Source organism: Ambystoma mexicanum, chromosome 5q (assembly GCF_040938575.1).
Source record: "Ambystoma mexicanum isolate Mex_15411 chromosome 5q, UKY_AmexF1_1, whole genome shotgun sequence".
Lineage (NCBI taxonomy): Eukaryota > Metazoa > Chordata > Amphibia > Caudata > Ambystomatidae > Ambystoma > Ambystoma mexicanum.
Window position 1 is genome coordinate 581,516,582 of NC_090933.1, and position 15,891 is coordinate 581,532,472.

Sequence of the window (15,891 nt, forward strand, 5' to 3'; positions counted from 1 at the left end):
GGGCCCGCCAACCCTGGTTCTCACCTGATGGCAATGTCAGTCACCTGCGGAGAAGCTGCCATGCCCGTACAACAGAGGTCTTCAAACTGTGGAGCGCGCCCCCCCAGGGGGACGCAACCGTATCCCAGGGGGGGGGGGGCGCGAGAGCTCAGCATGAAATGTTAAAAAAACATTTAAAACAAAACAACATTTTTTATTTTTTTAGATTGGAGGAAATGGGCAGGGGCAGCCCACGTGGTCAGACTGGACCATAAAACGGCATTAGGCACCAATGAAGTGGCCAGAAGTTGCAAATGGATATTCAGTCATTTAGTCATAGACTGTTTGAATAGTACCCAAGCGGGTGTTTCTTCAAATGTAAACAAATTATGATATTTAAAGAATATTTATTGAGCGACAATGGTCAAAACTACTAGCTGCACAGTGAAGTAACTCCTCAAACTGGCCCACATTGGACAAAAAAGTGGCTCATTTTAACTGGCCTACACTAGCATTTTGCATTTTTGTTAGTCATCGCCATATTGCCCTATGGGCCAGTCCAAGCCTGGCGGCTCATCCATAATGGGTGAGGGGGGAGTCCACCCACTGGCCCCCTCACCCATTATGGAGAAGCCGAGGAGCCAACCCAGTGAAACACTGAGCACTCCCTCAGCTGTTTTTTCCCAGCTGAGGGAGTGCTCCCGGGCTGGCTGGACTGTCAAAGGGCAACACTGTTTGCCTTTGACAGTTCAGTTCCCCAGCCACACATAATCACTGAGGGTGTTTTGCTTTGCCAGCCTTGCATAGCTCATTGGAAATGCTGGCTTGGGCACTGCATGTATGTATGTGCGAGGGGGTGCTCCTGCACCTCCTCGCGCATACGGGCAGAGCAACCTGGAGCAGGGCATTTTAGCAACCACGCGCAGGCCCTTTCAGAAGGGACGTTTATGGGGTTTTATTTTTTATTTAAATGTGTATGGATGCGTGTATGCTTGTGTTATGGGACTGTGGTGGGAGCAGGATGGGCGGGAGCACTGGGATAGTGGTGGGAGCAGGGTGGGGAGAGCCCAGGGTCTGTACTGGGAGTAGGGTGCAGTGACGGCGCGCAAAGGTTCATAGCGATTTTTACATACTGTCCATCTGGCACTTTGGGGGGGGGGGGGCGCAACCAGCCCAAATTCTGCTCAGGGGGGGGTGGGGCCCAGGCCAAAAAAGTTTGAAGACCACTGCCGTACAACATGCTGTCGCAAGACAGGGGAGAGACACTTCATCCATGCCCGCCAACTCTCAATTTAGCAGCCTTGCTCCTGAGCTCATAGAGTTGAGACACCTCCAACTTCCTCAGAGATGAATGGACATACTTAGGGAAGCACGAAAACCCAACACCAGTATTTGGGAGAATTCTCATAAATGTGCTAATTCCCTTCACCTTAGAGACCCCCAGCAACTTTGCTGGATTTTGAGGACTTGATTTTTATTACCTGGAAAGAGTGTGAACCTTTTTCCCCACTCTTGTATTTTTATATTGTTTCCCAGAGAATGTAAGGTTAAATTGACTTTACTAGTCTTTTTAAATTCCTAGACCCAGCACACACTATATTCCTATAGTGCGCTGGAGGGGTTACCTAGTATCCCCTGTGTCTAGAAACTCAGGTAGCCGTCAAATGCTACCCTTTTCTATCGAAATGGCTGGTGGCATTGGTTTTAGAACAAACGTCCATGATTTTTCCAGACCGCGAACACCGGTAGCTAAAAATCGTGGGAGCCATGTTTTTCAAGATGGCGCCTTAAGCCCTTTTTGTTTAAACAGGTCCCGGTCTTTTTTCGCCATTTCTTTTTGAAAAGGTCCTTCTAGTGTTTCTCTGTGTGCCAAACCAGGTTTGGTCCCTTTTGTTTCCATGCCTTTGGCGGGCTTCAGGACTGAAGACCACGCCGTGAGTGTCTGGGGTGGGCAGGAAGTGAGGGAGGTGCCCGAAACTCCCTGTGCTTAGTTTCCTGGGAGACCCAAATGCACTCTGGCGTGATTGGCTGGCTGACTGTCCGGCAAGGACATCCACCCTGCTGGGTGAGTGACAGCTAGGCTGGAATGAAAGGGAGAGAACGGTTTAAAAGGCATGTCTCTTGGACTGGAAAGCAGAGTCGACCACTGGAATGAAAGTACCAAAGACGAGCTGGAAGAGGACTGCGACTGCAACTCTTGAACCGTTTGTTTGCCCGGTGAAGCCCTGCTGCAGGTCCGAATGTCCAAGTCCATCTCGACAGAGAAGCCCCTTCAAGGACGACTTCTTCCTTGTGTGGGACCAATCCACTCGTAAGCCACCTGGATACCATTCTCGGAGCTGGTTAGGATTAACCAGGGGGGGGGGGGGGGAAGGACACCAGCTTGTGTGCTTGAAGAACAGCTATTCGAACTGAAGTGACTCCATTTTGTCAGCGTTTTCTGACATTGCAATGCAGGAATCCCCCGAAGTCCTCCCTCTTGTCCCCACGACTGAGGAATTTCCAGGAACCATCGTCTTCAGCTGCACCTTTTGCTTCATACTAGGGTACCGTGCCAACCCAATTGAGAGAACTCTTCTCTCGTGGTGAAAGTTCGTGGAACTTTCCCAACTTGCAGGCCTAATCAGCTTGTGACCCAACACATGATTCTTTTTCATACAAACTACTTTTGAGAACTTTGGCAAAGACTTTACCATTTACTTCAAGAACTGTTCTTTCCTATCCAAGACACTAGTCCATTGACTTTTGCCTATACCTATTGAATCGAGTCCTCTAGTGAACTATAACTATTTTCACTGCCTAAGAAAGTATTTGTGATCTATTCTGCTAACTTGTCTTTTTGCTGCCATTTTGCTCCTATTTCAGGGGAGCGTAATTGGTTCAGAAACTTATTGGTTTGCTATTGAAGTGTTTGTGTATAACAAGTTGCCTCCTTCTAGTGAATGTTTTCTAAATGACTGTGTAATAAAGTGTTTACCAAGAAACCTTGAGTATAAGTGTCTACTTGAACCACTGTGATTGTAAGAACTCTGTGTAACCTCTTGTACTGTTCACATTCCCTCTTGAGATAAGCCTGGCTCCCCAGCTTGCTACCACAAACCTGTGTAGTACAGACTTATACCAAAGGTTGGTGTTTGCTTACACCTGTAGTCCTAATTGTATGTGGTGGTCCCAGAAGGTACTGCATGCAATTCTGCCTAACAACCAGACATTGCTTCTACAACAAATGGAAACGCTTCGTCATCTGGTGCAATACCAAAAGCATCAATCCTATTGCCTGCTCTCCAACCGATATTGTCCTGTAACTGACTCACCTACTAGACGCAGGTTTAGTTTTCAGCTTGCACCACGTTCCCAGAAAAAGGTTTTGTGGTGGAAAATACCAGTGATCAAGGCTTTTATGGAGGGGCTTAAGAGACGTCATCCTCCCCACCCCCATCTCCAACCCAGCTCTCGGATGGGCCCTGAATGTTGACTAGACTAATGGGACCTCCCTTCGAACCTATACATAAGGCTAGCCTTAAAGCACTTACTTACAAAACCACCTTACTGGTGGCAGTTACATCAATAAGAAGAGTTGGTGAACTGCAGGCCTTTTCAGTTCAAGACGCATTTGTCACGATTCACAAAGAAAAGATGGTCTTGCGCACTCACCCAGGGTTTGCGCCTACATTTATTTCAAAGTTCCACATGAACCAATCAATAGAACTACCCACCTTCTTCCAGAACCCCGCTAACCTGGCAGAAAAGAGGCCTCCACACCACACACTTGATGTGAGGAGATTAGTGATCTATTATCTGGAGAAAACGAAACCACGAAGAGACAATTTTTTTGTTTTAGTGGCAGCTGTTGGAGAAGGGGACCCTGTCTCTATAAATCAGCCATTTCAATGTGGATCGTAAACTGCATTGCACTGTGCTACACTCTTGCCAAGAGAACCTAGAGCATATTCTACTCTGGGCACTGGGGCTTCCATAGCATTCATTGCAAATGTTCCTCGAGCCCATTTGTAAAGCGGCAACCTGGAGTTCTGGACACACCTTAACACAACTCTACTGCCTAGATACACTCTAGGTCTGATTCTCAGATGGGACAAGCGGTGCTAAGACATCTTTGCTACTGATCCTTCACACATCCCACTACCATCTCTGGGTACTCCTAGCTAATCTATGCACAGCATGTGATTCTAAGCAGATTAACAAGCCATCAGAAGACATGCATAACTCACCGTAATAGCATTTCTGATGATAGTATCTGCTTAGATTCACATGCGCCCACCCTTCCTCCCCTCTTGGAGTAAAAGAAACATAGACATTTTACACCTCTCTCTGTAATCACGATGGTCATAAGGCTCCCTCGCGGCAGAAAACACAATCGGAGGGACCTCAACGCTTGAGGGGTTTTCGGTACACTACACGTCACGTTAGGGATGATGTTACAGGCACACCCATGTCGACGTCCCCTTTCGATCCTCGAAAGAAAGATGCAATACTCTGTGGTTACCACCAGATGTCAGACCATATGCACAGCATGTGAATCTAAGCCGATACAATCATCAGAAATGCTTTTACGTTGAATAATGCATGTCTTCCTAGTACTAACAGTTTGATGGACATGTCAGTTTCCCTATGACAAATTAGCAAAAGCCATTGTAGTGAAGCTTAAGGCTTCACTGCATTGCAAAAATAGCAGGTCAGAAAAATAAAAGCAAAACGTTTGGGGGTCCATAGAAATGGAAGGAAAGGTGCTGTAAAGAGAAATCTTTCCTGACTGCTTCCCATGTAGGCCTTTCCCCTCGCAGCCTCTAGTCTTGCAGCATCTCCTTGCTGTTCAAGCTGCTTATTAACAAAAACAGTTCAGTGTCCAGGATCTTCTCTCTGGTCTCCACCTGCTGCTGCTAGACTCTCTCTCAGCATCCGATTTCATCGCCTGCATCACAATTCCTCGCATCCTCTAGGTGCGCCAATCCTTAAACCTGCTGAGTTGCATCTCTAACCATGTGTTTAGAAAAATGGAAGACTCAGTTGCCAACCATTTTGGCTGTACTGATGAAGCCACTTTGTCATATAATATTAAGGATGAAGAGTCTGCTAGTCACTGGTAAGAATGTCTGTATTTGACTTTCAGTTCATTATCATTTAAACTGTCACACGTGTCATACAAGCACCCAAAAATATATGCCTAGTGTTTAGTCCAAAGCGATTTCTTACGGCAATAAAGGTTCATCCTGTTAAGTCTCTACAAATTGCTTAGCTTAAGTCACATTGACAACATAATGTGTAATACATACATTGCGCACATTCTCTGTGTGCAGATAATACATTTTTATATGGCACATCCTTTGTCAGTGTAAGCAGGACCAAGCCCATCCCAATGTCGTGGCGTGCCATTATGAGAACTCTGCTGGTTTCTTGTCCCTGTCCATTTGAAACCGGGGGGTGGGGGGTGCGAGGGGCGTGGTGTTATATAGTTGTGCGGAACTGAACTAAGTACTTGCCAAGTAAAAGCACAATGTTTGATTTGTCTGTATGGCTGAACCTTTATAACACAAGATCACTTTTTTCTTTTCTTTTTAGCAGCTCCAGTAGTAATTCTATCAGCAAGACTGAAGACTGTCCTGTCCCTTCTGATACCTTTATCGCCTCTTTTCCACGGGCACCTGTAACCTCGGATTCAGTTCGAGTAAAGTGCAGGGAGCTGTTGTCTGTAGCTCTCAAAACTGGGGGTCAGTATTCTAGTTTCCTTCTTAATTTACATGCCCAGAAATGTTCAACACCATTGGCATAAATGTTAGGTTCCAGTTGTTGGTGTTTGAAACTGGAAGTTTGGAAATGCAATGCAATGTGAGGTGTGTAATAATTACTTGGTGAATGAGTGTCTTTTGATGGTGATGGAGGAAAGGGCCATTTATCACCTGGGGCAATAGAGGATGGGTGTCATGCAGTACCTAATGGGGGTACTAGAGATTCTTTGTTACCTCAACTGCTTCCATTCTAATGTCAACAGAAGAGAACCTTTGATACTGTAAAGGAGCACAACATAATGGTGGTCTTCAGAATATTTTTATTTCAGGTCGACAAAGGGCATTTGCGTGGTGTTATTCATAGTTACTAAATTAGTCTTGAATTTTCGAAATGTGGTGATTGCTCCAGTCCCTAATCGGTTTCCATCTTTTGGATTTTTGCAGATGACTACATCACAATTGGGGCAGATGATGAAGAATTGGGTGCTCAGATTGAGGATTATATCCTTTTTCATGATGTTGCTTTTTACTATAGCATTATTATCATTTTGTCTTGCCGTATCAACAAAGGATTCCTGCCGAAGAAAAAATCAAACCAGGACCTCCCCCACCTAGCATAGCAGAAGGGCCAAGAAAGGACAAGCCAATGAAAACATACAGCCACCAGTCTAGATGAATGGCGACCCTACTGTGCATTAACATGGCTGGGTTGACAGCCTGCAAGTAAAAATCACACAAATGTTGGTAGAACACGCCCACTGCCTCCAGCCATAAAGGCATGCTTGTCACTAAGAGAAATGTTATAGGAGCAGTGAGTCTCCTCAGCACTCCACGTAAGGTAGGGGTGTGCTGATCTTACAACGGAGCTTGTAGAAGGGATAAAAAGTATCCTTTTAACATTGGGAAAATTAGTTCACACAAGGAACCTATAAGAAAAAAAAGGGAAGCCCAAGGGGCTCCTCAGCAACACTGCACCGAAGTGCTGTGTGCTGCAATAATACAATGTAGATGCCCAAAAAGTTATAGGAAAATATGACTCCAAAAATAAAGTATGGCGAATCAATAAAATGACTTGCATGGAAAGAGTAAAACAAAGGTTGAGTGGGTGGGGGGGGGGCTAGGGGAGCCGAGAGGTTAAAGGGGTTGGTGGAAGATAGCCACTCACTCAGGAACATAGAAAAATAATCCATGTCCACCGAAAAATGCTGAGGGAGATTTAGCATACATATGGAAATCTAACCTAACAGTTGTTAGGTAAGATTTTAATCTTAATGGTAAATCTTCCTGATCTGTCAACCCCAGAACCTTTTGCTTTACTGGTGGATTATTTTTCCTTATACCTCTGTTTGGGAACCTTTTTCCACACTCACAGAATCTTTTTACTCTTTTCATGGGTGTCATTTTTTAGGCTCTCCATAGTGTTTTTTAAAAGTTACCCTCTTTGACAACGTTTTGGCAATAAGTGCCTGTTGTTGCTGGGTTGTCCTAGGGGTCTGCAACCTTTGGCTCCCAGATGTGTTTGGACTACCATTCCCATGATCTCCTGACATTGACTATGCTGTACAGGCCGGATGGGAATGGTAGTCCAAACACATCTGGGAGCCAAAGGTTGCAGACCCCTGCGGGGCTCCCCTTTTAACTTTCTCTGGCTAACCTTGAGAGAACTACAGTTTCCAAGGGTGGAAAGGATCTTTGGATCCCTTTTACATTTTATTTGGTAAAACCAGCACACCCCACCTTATGTGGAGTGCTGGGAAGATGCAATATAAACCATTTCACGCCAAAACTGTAACAATTCTGTTACAGGGACAAGCTTACCTTCAATGGCTGGTGGCAGTGATACCTTTTACTAATTTGGTGCACCTTTACCACGGGCTGTGTTCACAGCAGCAGTAAAGGCACCCAAGTGTACTAATTTTACCAAAATGGCCCCAGCCTTGTTTTTTCACCATTTAAGTGTTTCTTGTCCTTCCTTCCCCTGACATCCAGGGTGGGAAATACCTTTGTGTGATTTTTATCTTTGGTGCGAGTCCCCTGCTCTCCGAATCCCACTGAAATTTCGTGGGCATCCTGCTGGATCTCCAGGGACGCGAATCAAGTCCCAAAAGTCACCTCACCAGAGTGCTGGACTTTTTGTAACAGAGATTCTGACCGGGGATATTCTGTCTTCTGTGCTCCTGAAAAGGTGCCAAATCCAGAGCTGCATTCAGCCGAGAGGAAAACCTTGCCTAGAGCCTTCCCTGTTGATCCCTGCTGAAAAGTCCCCTCCAAGGTCCTGTTTTTAGTCACCACGATGAGGAATCCACCGACTGGGTTTTTGGCTGCAGATCCTTACGTTCTCCAGCTGCAAAATCTTCTGTGCTGAGGTACTGTGCTGACTTAAGGTATTTACTTACCTTAAATCTCATGTGATTCCTGTGGGGTTTTCTATGATTGGGAGGCCTCTCGTCCTGTTCACCCAGTTACACTGCTGGAATCCTCCTAGGGTGTCTTCTGTGATGCCCCTGGACCCTCAACTTACTCTAAAGTAAAATACTCATCTATTTGTACAGTGTTGGGGAGAATTCTCAGAACTATGCTAATTCCCTTCTACCTTAGAGACCCCCAGCACTTTTTGCTGGACTTCAGGACTTTTAATTTCTTACCTGGAGAGAGTGAGCCCTTTTTCTCCACTCATGCAGTTTCCTTTAATCTGAACTCTGTTTCTTGTGACTTTGGAGTCTGACAAACTCCATCAGCATCATCTTTTTACATTGTCACAAAGCACCTTCAGTGCAGTGACACAGGGAAGTCTTTCAGATTTCCCAAAGATTTCAATAGCTTCTCTTGGATAACTGTTTCCAAGGGCAGTGAAGTGAAATTGACTTTGTAGAAGAGGTTCCAGGCATGGCCTGCACCCCAGCCCCCCATTTTGAAGTACCAGGAACATACTCGCCAAGGTATGTGACGTATGAGGATCAAATGAACCAACAAAGAGCTGCACTGGGACTCTGCCCAGTGTACATCAGAAGAAACATACCGGTAGAAGCGCTCATAACCAGACAACCCTGGGCAGCACGGTACCCTATCAGACAGCCGTACCAGCCGCTGAGACGAAATGAAGAGTACCTACAGACGGTCCATGAAGAGACCCAAAGAGCCTTAATGGAAGGCCAGTGGAAATGACACAAGGGCCTGGACAGACTCGTGAATGAACAAAAAACGGCTATCGAAGATGGTACGCCAGTGCGAGTAGCTATGAAAATAGATGTAATGGACACAGGGAAGAGACAATGTTAAAACGTAAGGAAACGTTTTTACAAGACAAAATGGAAGTAACCAACCAGTTAAACATGTGTAAATGGGCTTGGAACGCAAGAAGCTAAGAAACCAATACTGCTTGCAATGCTTAGTAGAAGAATAGAGCGGCAAGCGCCAACCATATATCTACCTCAAGGCACATTATACAAGTGAGACTCCATTTTGTAAAGCAGAAATGACAACAGGCAAAGTTTCATAACCAAGCCAGAGTCATGAGAAGGAGCGGAATCGAAACTCAACAAAGAGCTGTTCATGCCGGGAAATCGAGGTCAACCTGAGAAACGGAGGAGAGCGTCCGCTAACAAGACTCAAACTTCAGAGCATACCAGCCTGCCCCGTGAAGGTAAAGATAAGGGAGGCCCAGGCAGGTGGCGAGGCTAAAAGAACAAATACACGAAAACGTGGCAACTGAAGCAAATTCATGGTGGACTAACACGTGACCAGCTTGGGCAAAGAGGTACCACCACCGCCTGATGTCATCCAGAACCCGAGGATGCCATAACTTTTCCTGATAAGAGGCTACAGTTTCGAGGCCATTCCTATCGAACTAATTGACACATAGCCCTAAGTTACTGATTGATGGAAGGGAGGCAGGGTGAATCTTGGGACACCCGGCACCTGGGTGTCCCTTCTGCATGCTGCTAATTAAAAGTGGAGATTTATTTCTAGGGGTGTAACCTGCCCAATCACAAAGGACCAAGTTATCTAGGGTCCTATAGATCGTAGAACCAATGAGACGTCGTACTTGTAGTGACGTCTATCACGTGTGATGTAGAGGGAGGGGTGTAGACGCCCACCCGATAAGTTATCCAATCCGCATGCTCCCTTATATACAGATATAGCACCTATATTTAATTTACCTTTCCTTACCAATTATATTGCATGACAAGTTTTTTTAGAATTAGACGTTAATGACGAGTTTTGTGTATAAAAATTGCTGTTCAACTGAAGTTCGAGGAAGTCGGAGCGAGACAGGTGATCGCAACGATGCTGATTCCCAACTGCTTCCCTGTTTGATGTACTTGTCATTAAACGGACTTCCCTTTGCCAAATTACTGTCCTCATTTTTGAGTCGTGTTGGATTAAGTGAATCCTGCACCACCATCCCTCACATGGTGCAGCTATCTTGTCTTGCAAGTACCAGAGGGTGAGCACTGACCTATGGGCCCGTTGTTGGACATCTCGCTCTGTTACAACTGTACTTGCTGTTGGGCAAGATTGTATGCAGTACCCTTTGGGTGCACTGCAACAACCCTGACCACCTGGCAATAGGAACCCAACCTTTGGTATAAGTCTGAACTGCACAGGTTGGTAGTGTGGCTGAGCAGCCAGGCTTATCTCAATAGGGGTCAATGTGAGCAGCAAGTTTGTAACACAGAGCTTCACAACTACAGTTATTCAAATAAACACTTGCGCTCAAGGTTTCTTTAAACTTTATTTTCAGCTGACGGTTACATTGCATCAAAAACATTGTACATTATGCATATTATTTGAATACTTTGCAGGGAAGACAGACTAGCATTAGAAAGTACTTAACGGTCAGGGGTGAGATGCAATGCCTCCTCCTCGGCTTCCCCCTGGGTGTTGGTAAAATACTGGCGGAGTGGGGCCCAAATATCCTTTGGCCTACAGGTGGGGGACACCCCCCTAACATGACTCTCTTCACATTTGTATGCGAATATCAAGTCATTAAGCCATGCTTGGAATGTGGGGGCAGTCTGGCCACCACGTTCGCCACTGAGAAGAGCCTGTGTGTTTTGTTTTGATAGCCACTTTCCCTATATCGCCCCGTAGGTACTCCAGTGGGGTGACCGGCATGTGAATATCCAGAATGTCGCTAAGGATAGTGCCCACCTGTTGGGGAGAATTCTCAAGTGTGCGAATTACCTTCACCTTAGAGACCCCCTAGCAACTTTGATGGATTTTGAAGACTTGATTTTTTTTTTTACCTGGAGTGTGTGACCCTTTTTCCCACTCTCTCATATGTTTTACTCTTGTGTTTTCTTTGGTTATGGCAACTTCATAGGCATCATCTTTTTATGTGTGTTACACAGCACCCTCAGTACAGTGACACAGGGAAACCTTTTCAGGCTTTCCCAAGGTTTTAAAAACCTTCTCGGGGATAAACTACTGTTTTCCAGAGATGACTGGTCTAGATGTATTAGTTTATTCATATAGGGTAGGAGTCGATTGGCGATCGCCGTGACAAATATTTTGGTGTCCTTAAAAGGGCATGGGGCGGAATGACGTCTGTTCATGTGGGGGCTTATGTGGTTTGAGTAGGACCTTTATTATGGCCGAAGCATGGAACCTGGAAGCTTGCTGGTCCCCTGGGCTTCCTCCCATGCCGCCAGCATTTTGGGGGCAAGTTCCGTACTAAAGCTTTTGTAAATGTCTGCCGGTATTCCATCCGGCCCGGGTGCCTTACCAGCAGTTCGATTTTTAATAGCCTGTCTGACCTCTTCCATGCTAAGGGAGAGATCCAGGAGCTCTCTTTCGTCTCGTTCCAACTCGGGTAGCAGGAATGATTCCATGTACTGATCGAGCTCGACCGATGGCACACAGTCAGAGTTTGCGTACAGCTTGGAGTAGAACGCCAAAAATACTTTAACCTTGCGGGCGTCTGTGTGAATCGTGCTCTCTGTCCCCTTTATCCCAGTGATGGGCTTTATCCCTTGCTCAGCTTTGATAAGGTTCGCCAGGGATCTACTTGCTTTATTTCCTTCACCATATTTCCTAGGCTGAATCCGGTGTGCGATGTATAGTATTTCTCGTTACGGTAAGGATCTAAACATTGGTTGTTGGTTCTGCAATGGTTTTGAGTGTTTCGATCCCTGGTGACTGTATGTTTTCCGGGGCCTTCAGTGTGTGCTCTACTTGGTTTAGTTCTCTCCTTATATCCCGTAGGGTCCCCAGCGATCGTGATAGCAGGTGCCCTCGTAACCAGACTTTGAAGGATTCCGACACCATGGCCATTGACCCCACCAAGCCCGTATTGTGGTTGAAGAATTTGGTTAGGTCTATCCGCGGTGGTTCAATCACTGTATCGTCCTTTAGTAGCGCTGGCAGCATTCGCCAGCTACGTGGACCGGTGGCTATATCTGCCATCTTTAGGTCTAGTAGGACTGGTGAGTGGTCTGACATTGTATGTGGGAGTATGGTACATTAAACCACATTAGGAATGTATTCGGCGGAGCATAGCCAATAGTCTATTCTGGAGCTGGAGCCATGCACTTGTGCATGAAATGTGTATTCCTGTTGGGTGGGGTGTAGTTCTTTCCAAGCATCTGCAAGGGGTAGTGTGGACATAACTTTTAGAATAGTTAATGCTGCCCTGGTGTGGTTTCTGTGGCTTCTGGCCGACCTATCTTTCTGTCGATCGAGGATTGTATTTAGATCTCCCATATTATTTTGAGCTTCTCCCCGTGGTGACCCAAGTGAGATGATCTGCAGGTAGAACTCTGGGGTGTATGTATGGGCCATATTTATTGACCAGAACTAGTTCTTGATTGTACATTACGCCCCATACAAGTACGTATCTGCCGTCTGGGTCCATCATCGACCTGGTGAGCTGGAACCCGGTGCGTTTGTGAATGATGGTTAAAACTCCTCTTGCTTGCAAGGAGTAGTTGGTACCAATTCGTATCGGTCCCAAGTCCCAGGCAAATGGCTCTGCTACTTTTCCACTGGCATGCGTCTTGTAATAGAAGGATATCAATCGTATGTCGTTTAGCATAGGCCAGTAATTTCCTATCTTTTATGGGGTTTGGCAGCCCTCTGATGTTCCATGTTAGGAGTCTAGTACCCTGGTTCGTATTGGGCGATGTCATTCCAATTCTGTATCCGTTTTTTTTTTTTTTCTCCCCCCCCCCCCCCAGCATTGGGTCTGGCATGGATTCACATGCTCTACGATTATTCCCCGTCAGGCTGGGAATCCTCGGTTTTGAAAAAAATCAGTTTCAGTTTCACTTCTGAACTGTCTTTCCCCCAACAACCAATCACTGGTCTCTGGATCATACTGCCTCCAGCCAATGACTGCCCTCTACCTAAGCCCCTCCTCCAACAGCCATCTTCAGATTTTTTACCGCATGTTCGAGTGGTGGGAGTCCTCGTGATCAGCTCTCAGGCTTTTTACTGCGTTTTGCGCTTTTTTCTTCATTTGAGCCTCAAGCTCCATCGATCCATCAACCGATTAACAGGTACCCGTTTTTGGACTTTCAACACCTCCTCGAGATTTCTTCGAGTTTGCTTCTTGGAGGATTCCAGAAGATTCTTTGAGGCCTACACCGCGTGGTCATGGCAGACGAGAAAGAAGACTCCACGCCTCTGTTCAAGGTTTGCCCAGGATGCGGCCTACGGAACATCTACTCAGATGTTGGGCCCATCCTGTGCCTCTACTGCCTGCATTCGGACCAAACTCGTGGAGGATGACTGTGCGTTTTGCAAGGAGATGGTCCCCTGCACCATGATGGATTGGCGCAGGTGTCTCTCGGAGTGGCTCCAGGCCAAGGCCCCTGCTACGGGTGAATCCCGGCAGCAGGCCTCCCCCAGCCACAAGAAGAAACCTGAGCAGTCTTCTAAGACCTTTGAGGGCGCTCCAGCAACAGGGGCCCAACATAATGCTAAGCACAGCGAGTCTGCGGTCACCGGGAGCTCCGTTGCGACGGGCTCCCCAGCTGCCAGGGCTTCCCGCACCTTCGACCATGAGCCACAAAGAAGTCTGACCACCCGGGTAAGCTTCTGGAGAAGCCCGGGACGGGCCAGACAGAGAATGCCAAGGGGGAGTGGGGCACTGACCACCCACCCCCAAGGCGAAGGCCTGAAGCTCGACCAAGGTCGTACAAGCCAAGAGTCACCCGGCGAAGCCTTCCATTGAAGGAGTGGTGGTGTCCCGAGCGAAGGCAGCGGATGCGGGTTTGCAGCGTATGGCCCCCAAGGTGAGAGTTTCCTTGCCTGCCAGGAGGGAATAGTCTTTTCAGCCCATAGAGAAGACACTGGAGAAGGCGATTCCCATTACCTCCCCAAAACAGTCTCCCTTGGTCGCAGAGAAAGGGGGGGGGGCACGGTAGTCATGCAGGGCACAGAACTCTCCTCTGAGGAGAAGGTTTCTACTCTCTAGACCATTCTGGAAGAGAAGTTCGTCGAGGCCAAGTCCTCAACCCCCGGTACCATGTGCTCGGAGATCCGGACTTGCCCGACTCCCTTGGAAGCAGACCCATAACCCCGGTTCCGAGTGCCAGCCAGTCCCAATTGGGACCTTTTGGACCCTGTCCTGGCGCCAGTGGCACCAGGCTCATAAAGATGCCCAGTCCCAGCGCTGGAAGCGCCGGGCTCATAATGCTTGGGTGGACTTACCTGCAGCAGACCATGCTGCTTACTTACCTGCCAGTTGAACCCCGGATCCTCTTCTGTTTGGGACTACTTTTCCTGTTGGGTGGGGCATGAGCCACTCCCTAGGTTCAGAACACTGGAACTCTTCTGGAAAGCAGGAACTCTTTTCTTACCTAGGCGTGGCTGTGGAAGGAGACACCTAAGCACTACAGGAGGCTATTTAAACCACACCCGATGGATGAATCTTGCTTTGTGTTCTGCATTCTCTGCAGCAGAACGCTCATCGTGTCTTCTGCTTCTGATCCTGGGCCTAAGGAAACCAAGGCTTACCATCCTGGAATCCAGTCTTCAGCAGCACCTGTAAAGACAAAGAAAGAACAGGTTAGCACTGCGGTCTTCAGTGGCAGCGCATCTCTTACCTGGTCCATCGGCTGTCACCAACGCCTCGCGCTGCATTCCGGCATCTGAAAGACAAAGGCTTACCTACTCTTCGCATGTTCCGGAGGTCTTCGCACTGCATTCCGGCATCTGAAAGACAAAAGCTTACCAGCTCTTCGCACGCTCCGGAGGCCTTCGGCGCTGCATCCCGCATCTGAAAGACAAAAGAAGGTGCGTTTAAAGACATTGGGCAACTTTATTACTCACGTGCCATTCCTCCTTCCCACGCAGAATCCAGTGGGTATTCCAGCACCCTTCAGCTTCTCTAAAGCTCCGAACTTGTACCTGCAAGATAAAGGGGACAGTTAGTGCGCATCGTGAAGCAGGCTACAAGCGGTTACCTACGTGCTTCCAGGCGCTTCTATTCCTCACGCGGGTTCGATCCTCAACTCTCATCAGCCCGCCATCCGCCATCGCCGGAACTCTGCAAAACAAGAGATATCATTACAAAAGACTTTTAAGACATTTGAAGCGCCCAGAACTTACCGTTCGTGCAGTTAACGACGGACAGCAGTCCTCTGAGGTCAAGAGGCCTGCACCCTTATCCAGTGAAGGAACTGGTTACGGCACCCTGCCCCGAGGCAGATGGAGAGCTCGGCGTTCACTTACCTAAGGTGAGGGCGTTAACCTTTGGGGTTCTACAGGAGAAGAGAAAGGGAAGAGGAGAGAGGCACCCAATAACCCCAGTTCATTAATCCCATATTTTCTATCTGCAGACATCTTACTCTTCGAGTCAGACATACAGTGCACAGAGGTCCAGCCCAAAGAGCCAACTGTGTGTTACACATCACCTTTGAAGATACGGCATTCACCCAGTCAAGACCGGCGCCTCTGCGGGAATCAGGTGAGCGTTACACCGTTACAAGAAAAAGTACAGGGTGCCGGACTTTGCACCCAAGTGTTTGAGGTCCCAGCCTTCCCCGGATTCGGTGGTCTCGGTGGCGGTGAGGAAGAACTCTTCTGGTTCTTGCGCGTCATCGACCTCCTCCCCCACGGACAGCGAGGAGAAGTTAGATGCCATGGGACGACGAGTCATCTCGTCTGCGGCGATGACCATCAAGACAGCCAACACCCTTGCCATCGTGGCGCGCTACAGCAG

General features: G+C 47.5%; 1 protein-coding gene across 3 annotated transcripts in view; it reads left to right on the forward strand.

Annotated features, from left to right (window-relative positions):
• Positions 1-15,891, forward strand: part of LOC138497518 (acyl-protein thioesterase 1) — a 1,189,877-nt gene that overhangs the window by 1,026,763 nt on the left and 147,223 nt on the right. For all 3 annotated transcript variants that reach the window (XM_069621050.1, XM_069621047.1, XM_069621048.1), the window contains 2 exons: positions 5,557-5,705; positions 6,168-6,224. In XM_069621050.1, coding sequence (XP_069477151.1) covers positions 5,557-5,705; positions 6,168-6,224 — 206 coding nt within the window. The remainder of the gene's footprint in view (positions 1-5,556; positions 5,706-6,167; positions 6,225-15,891) is intronic.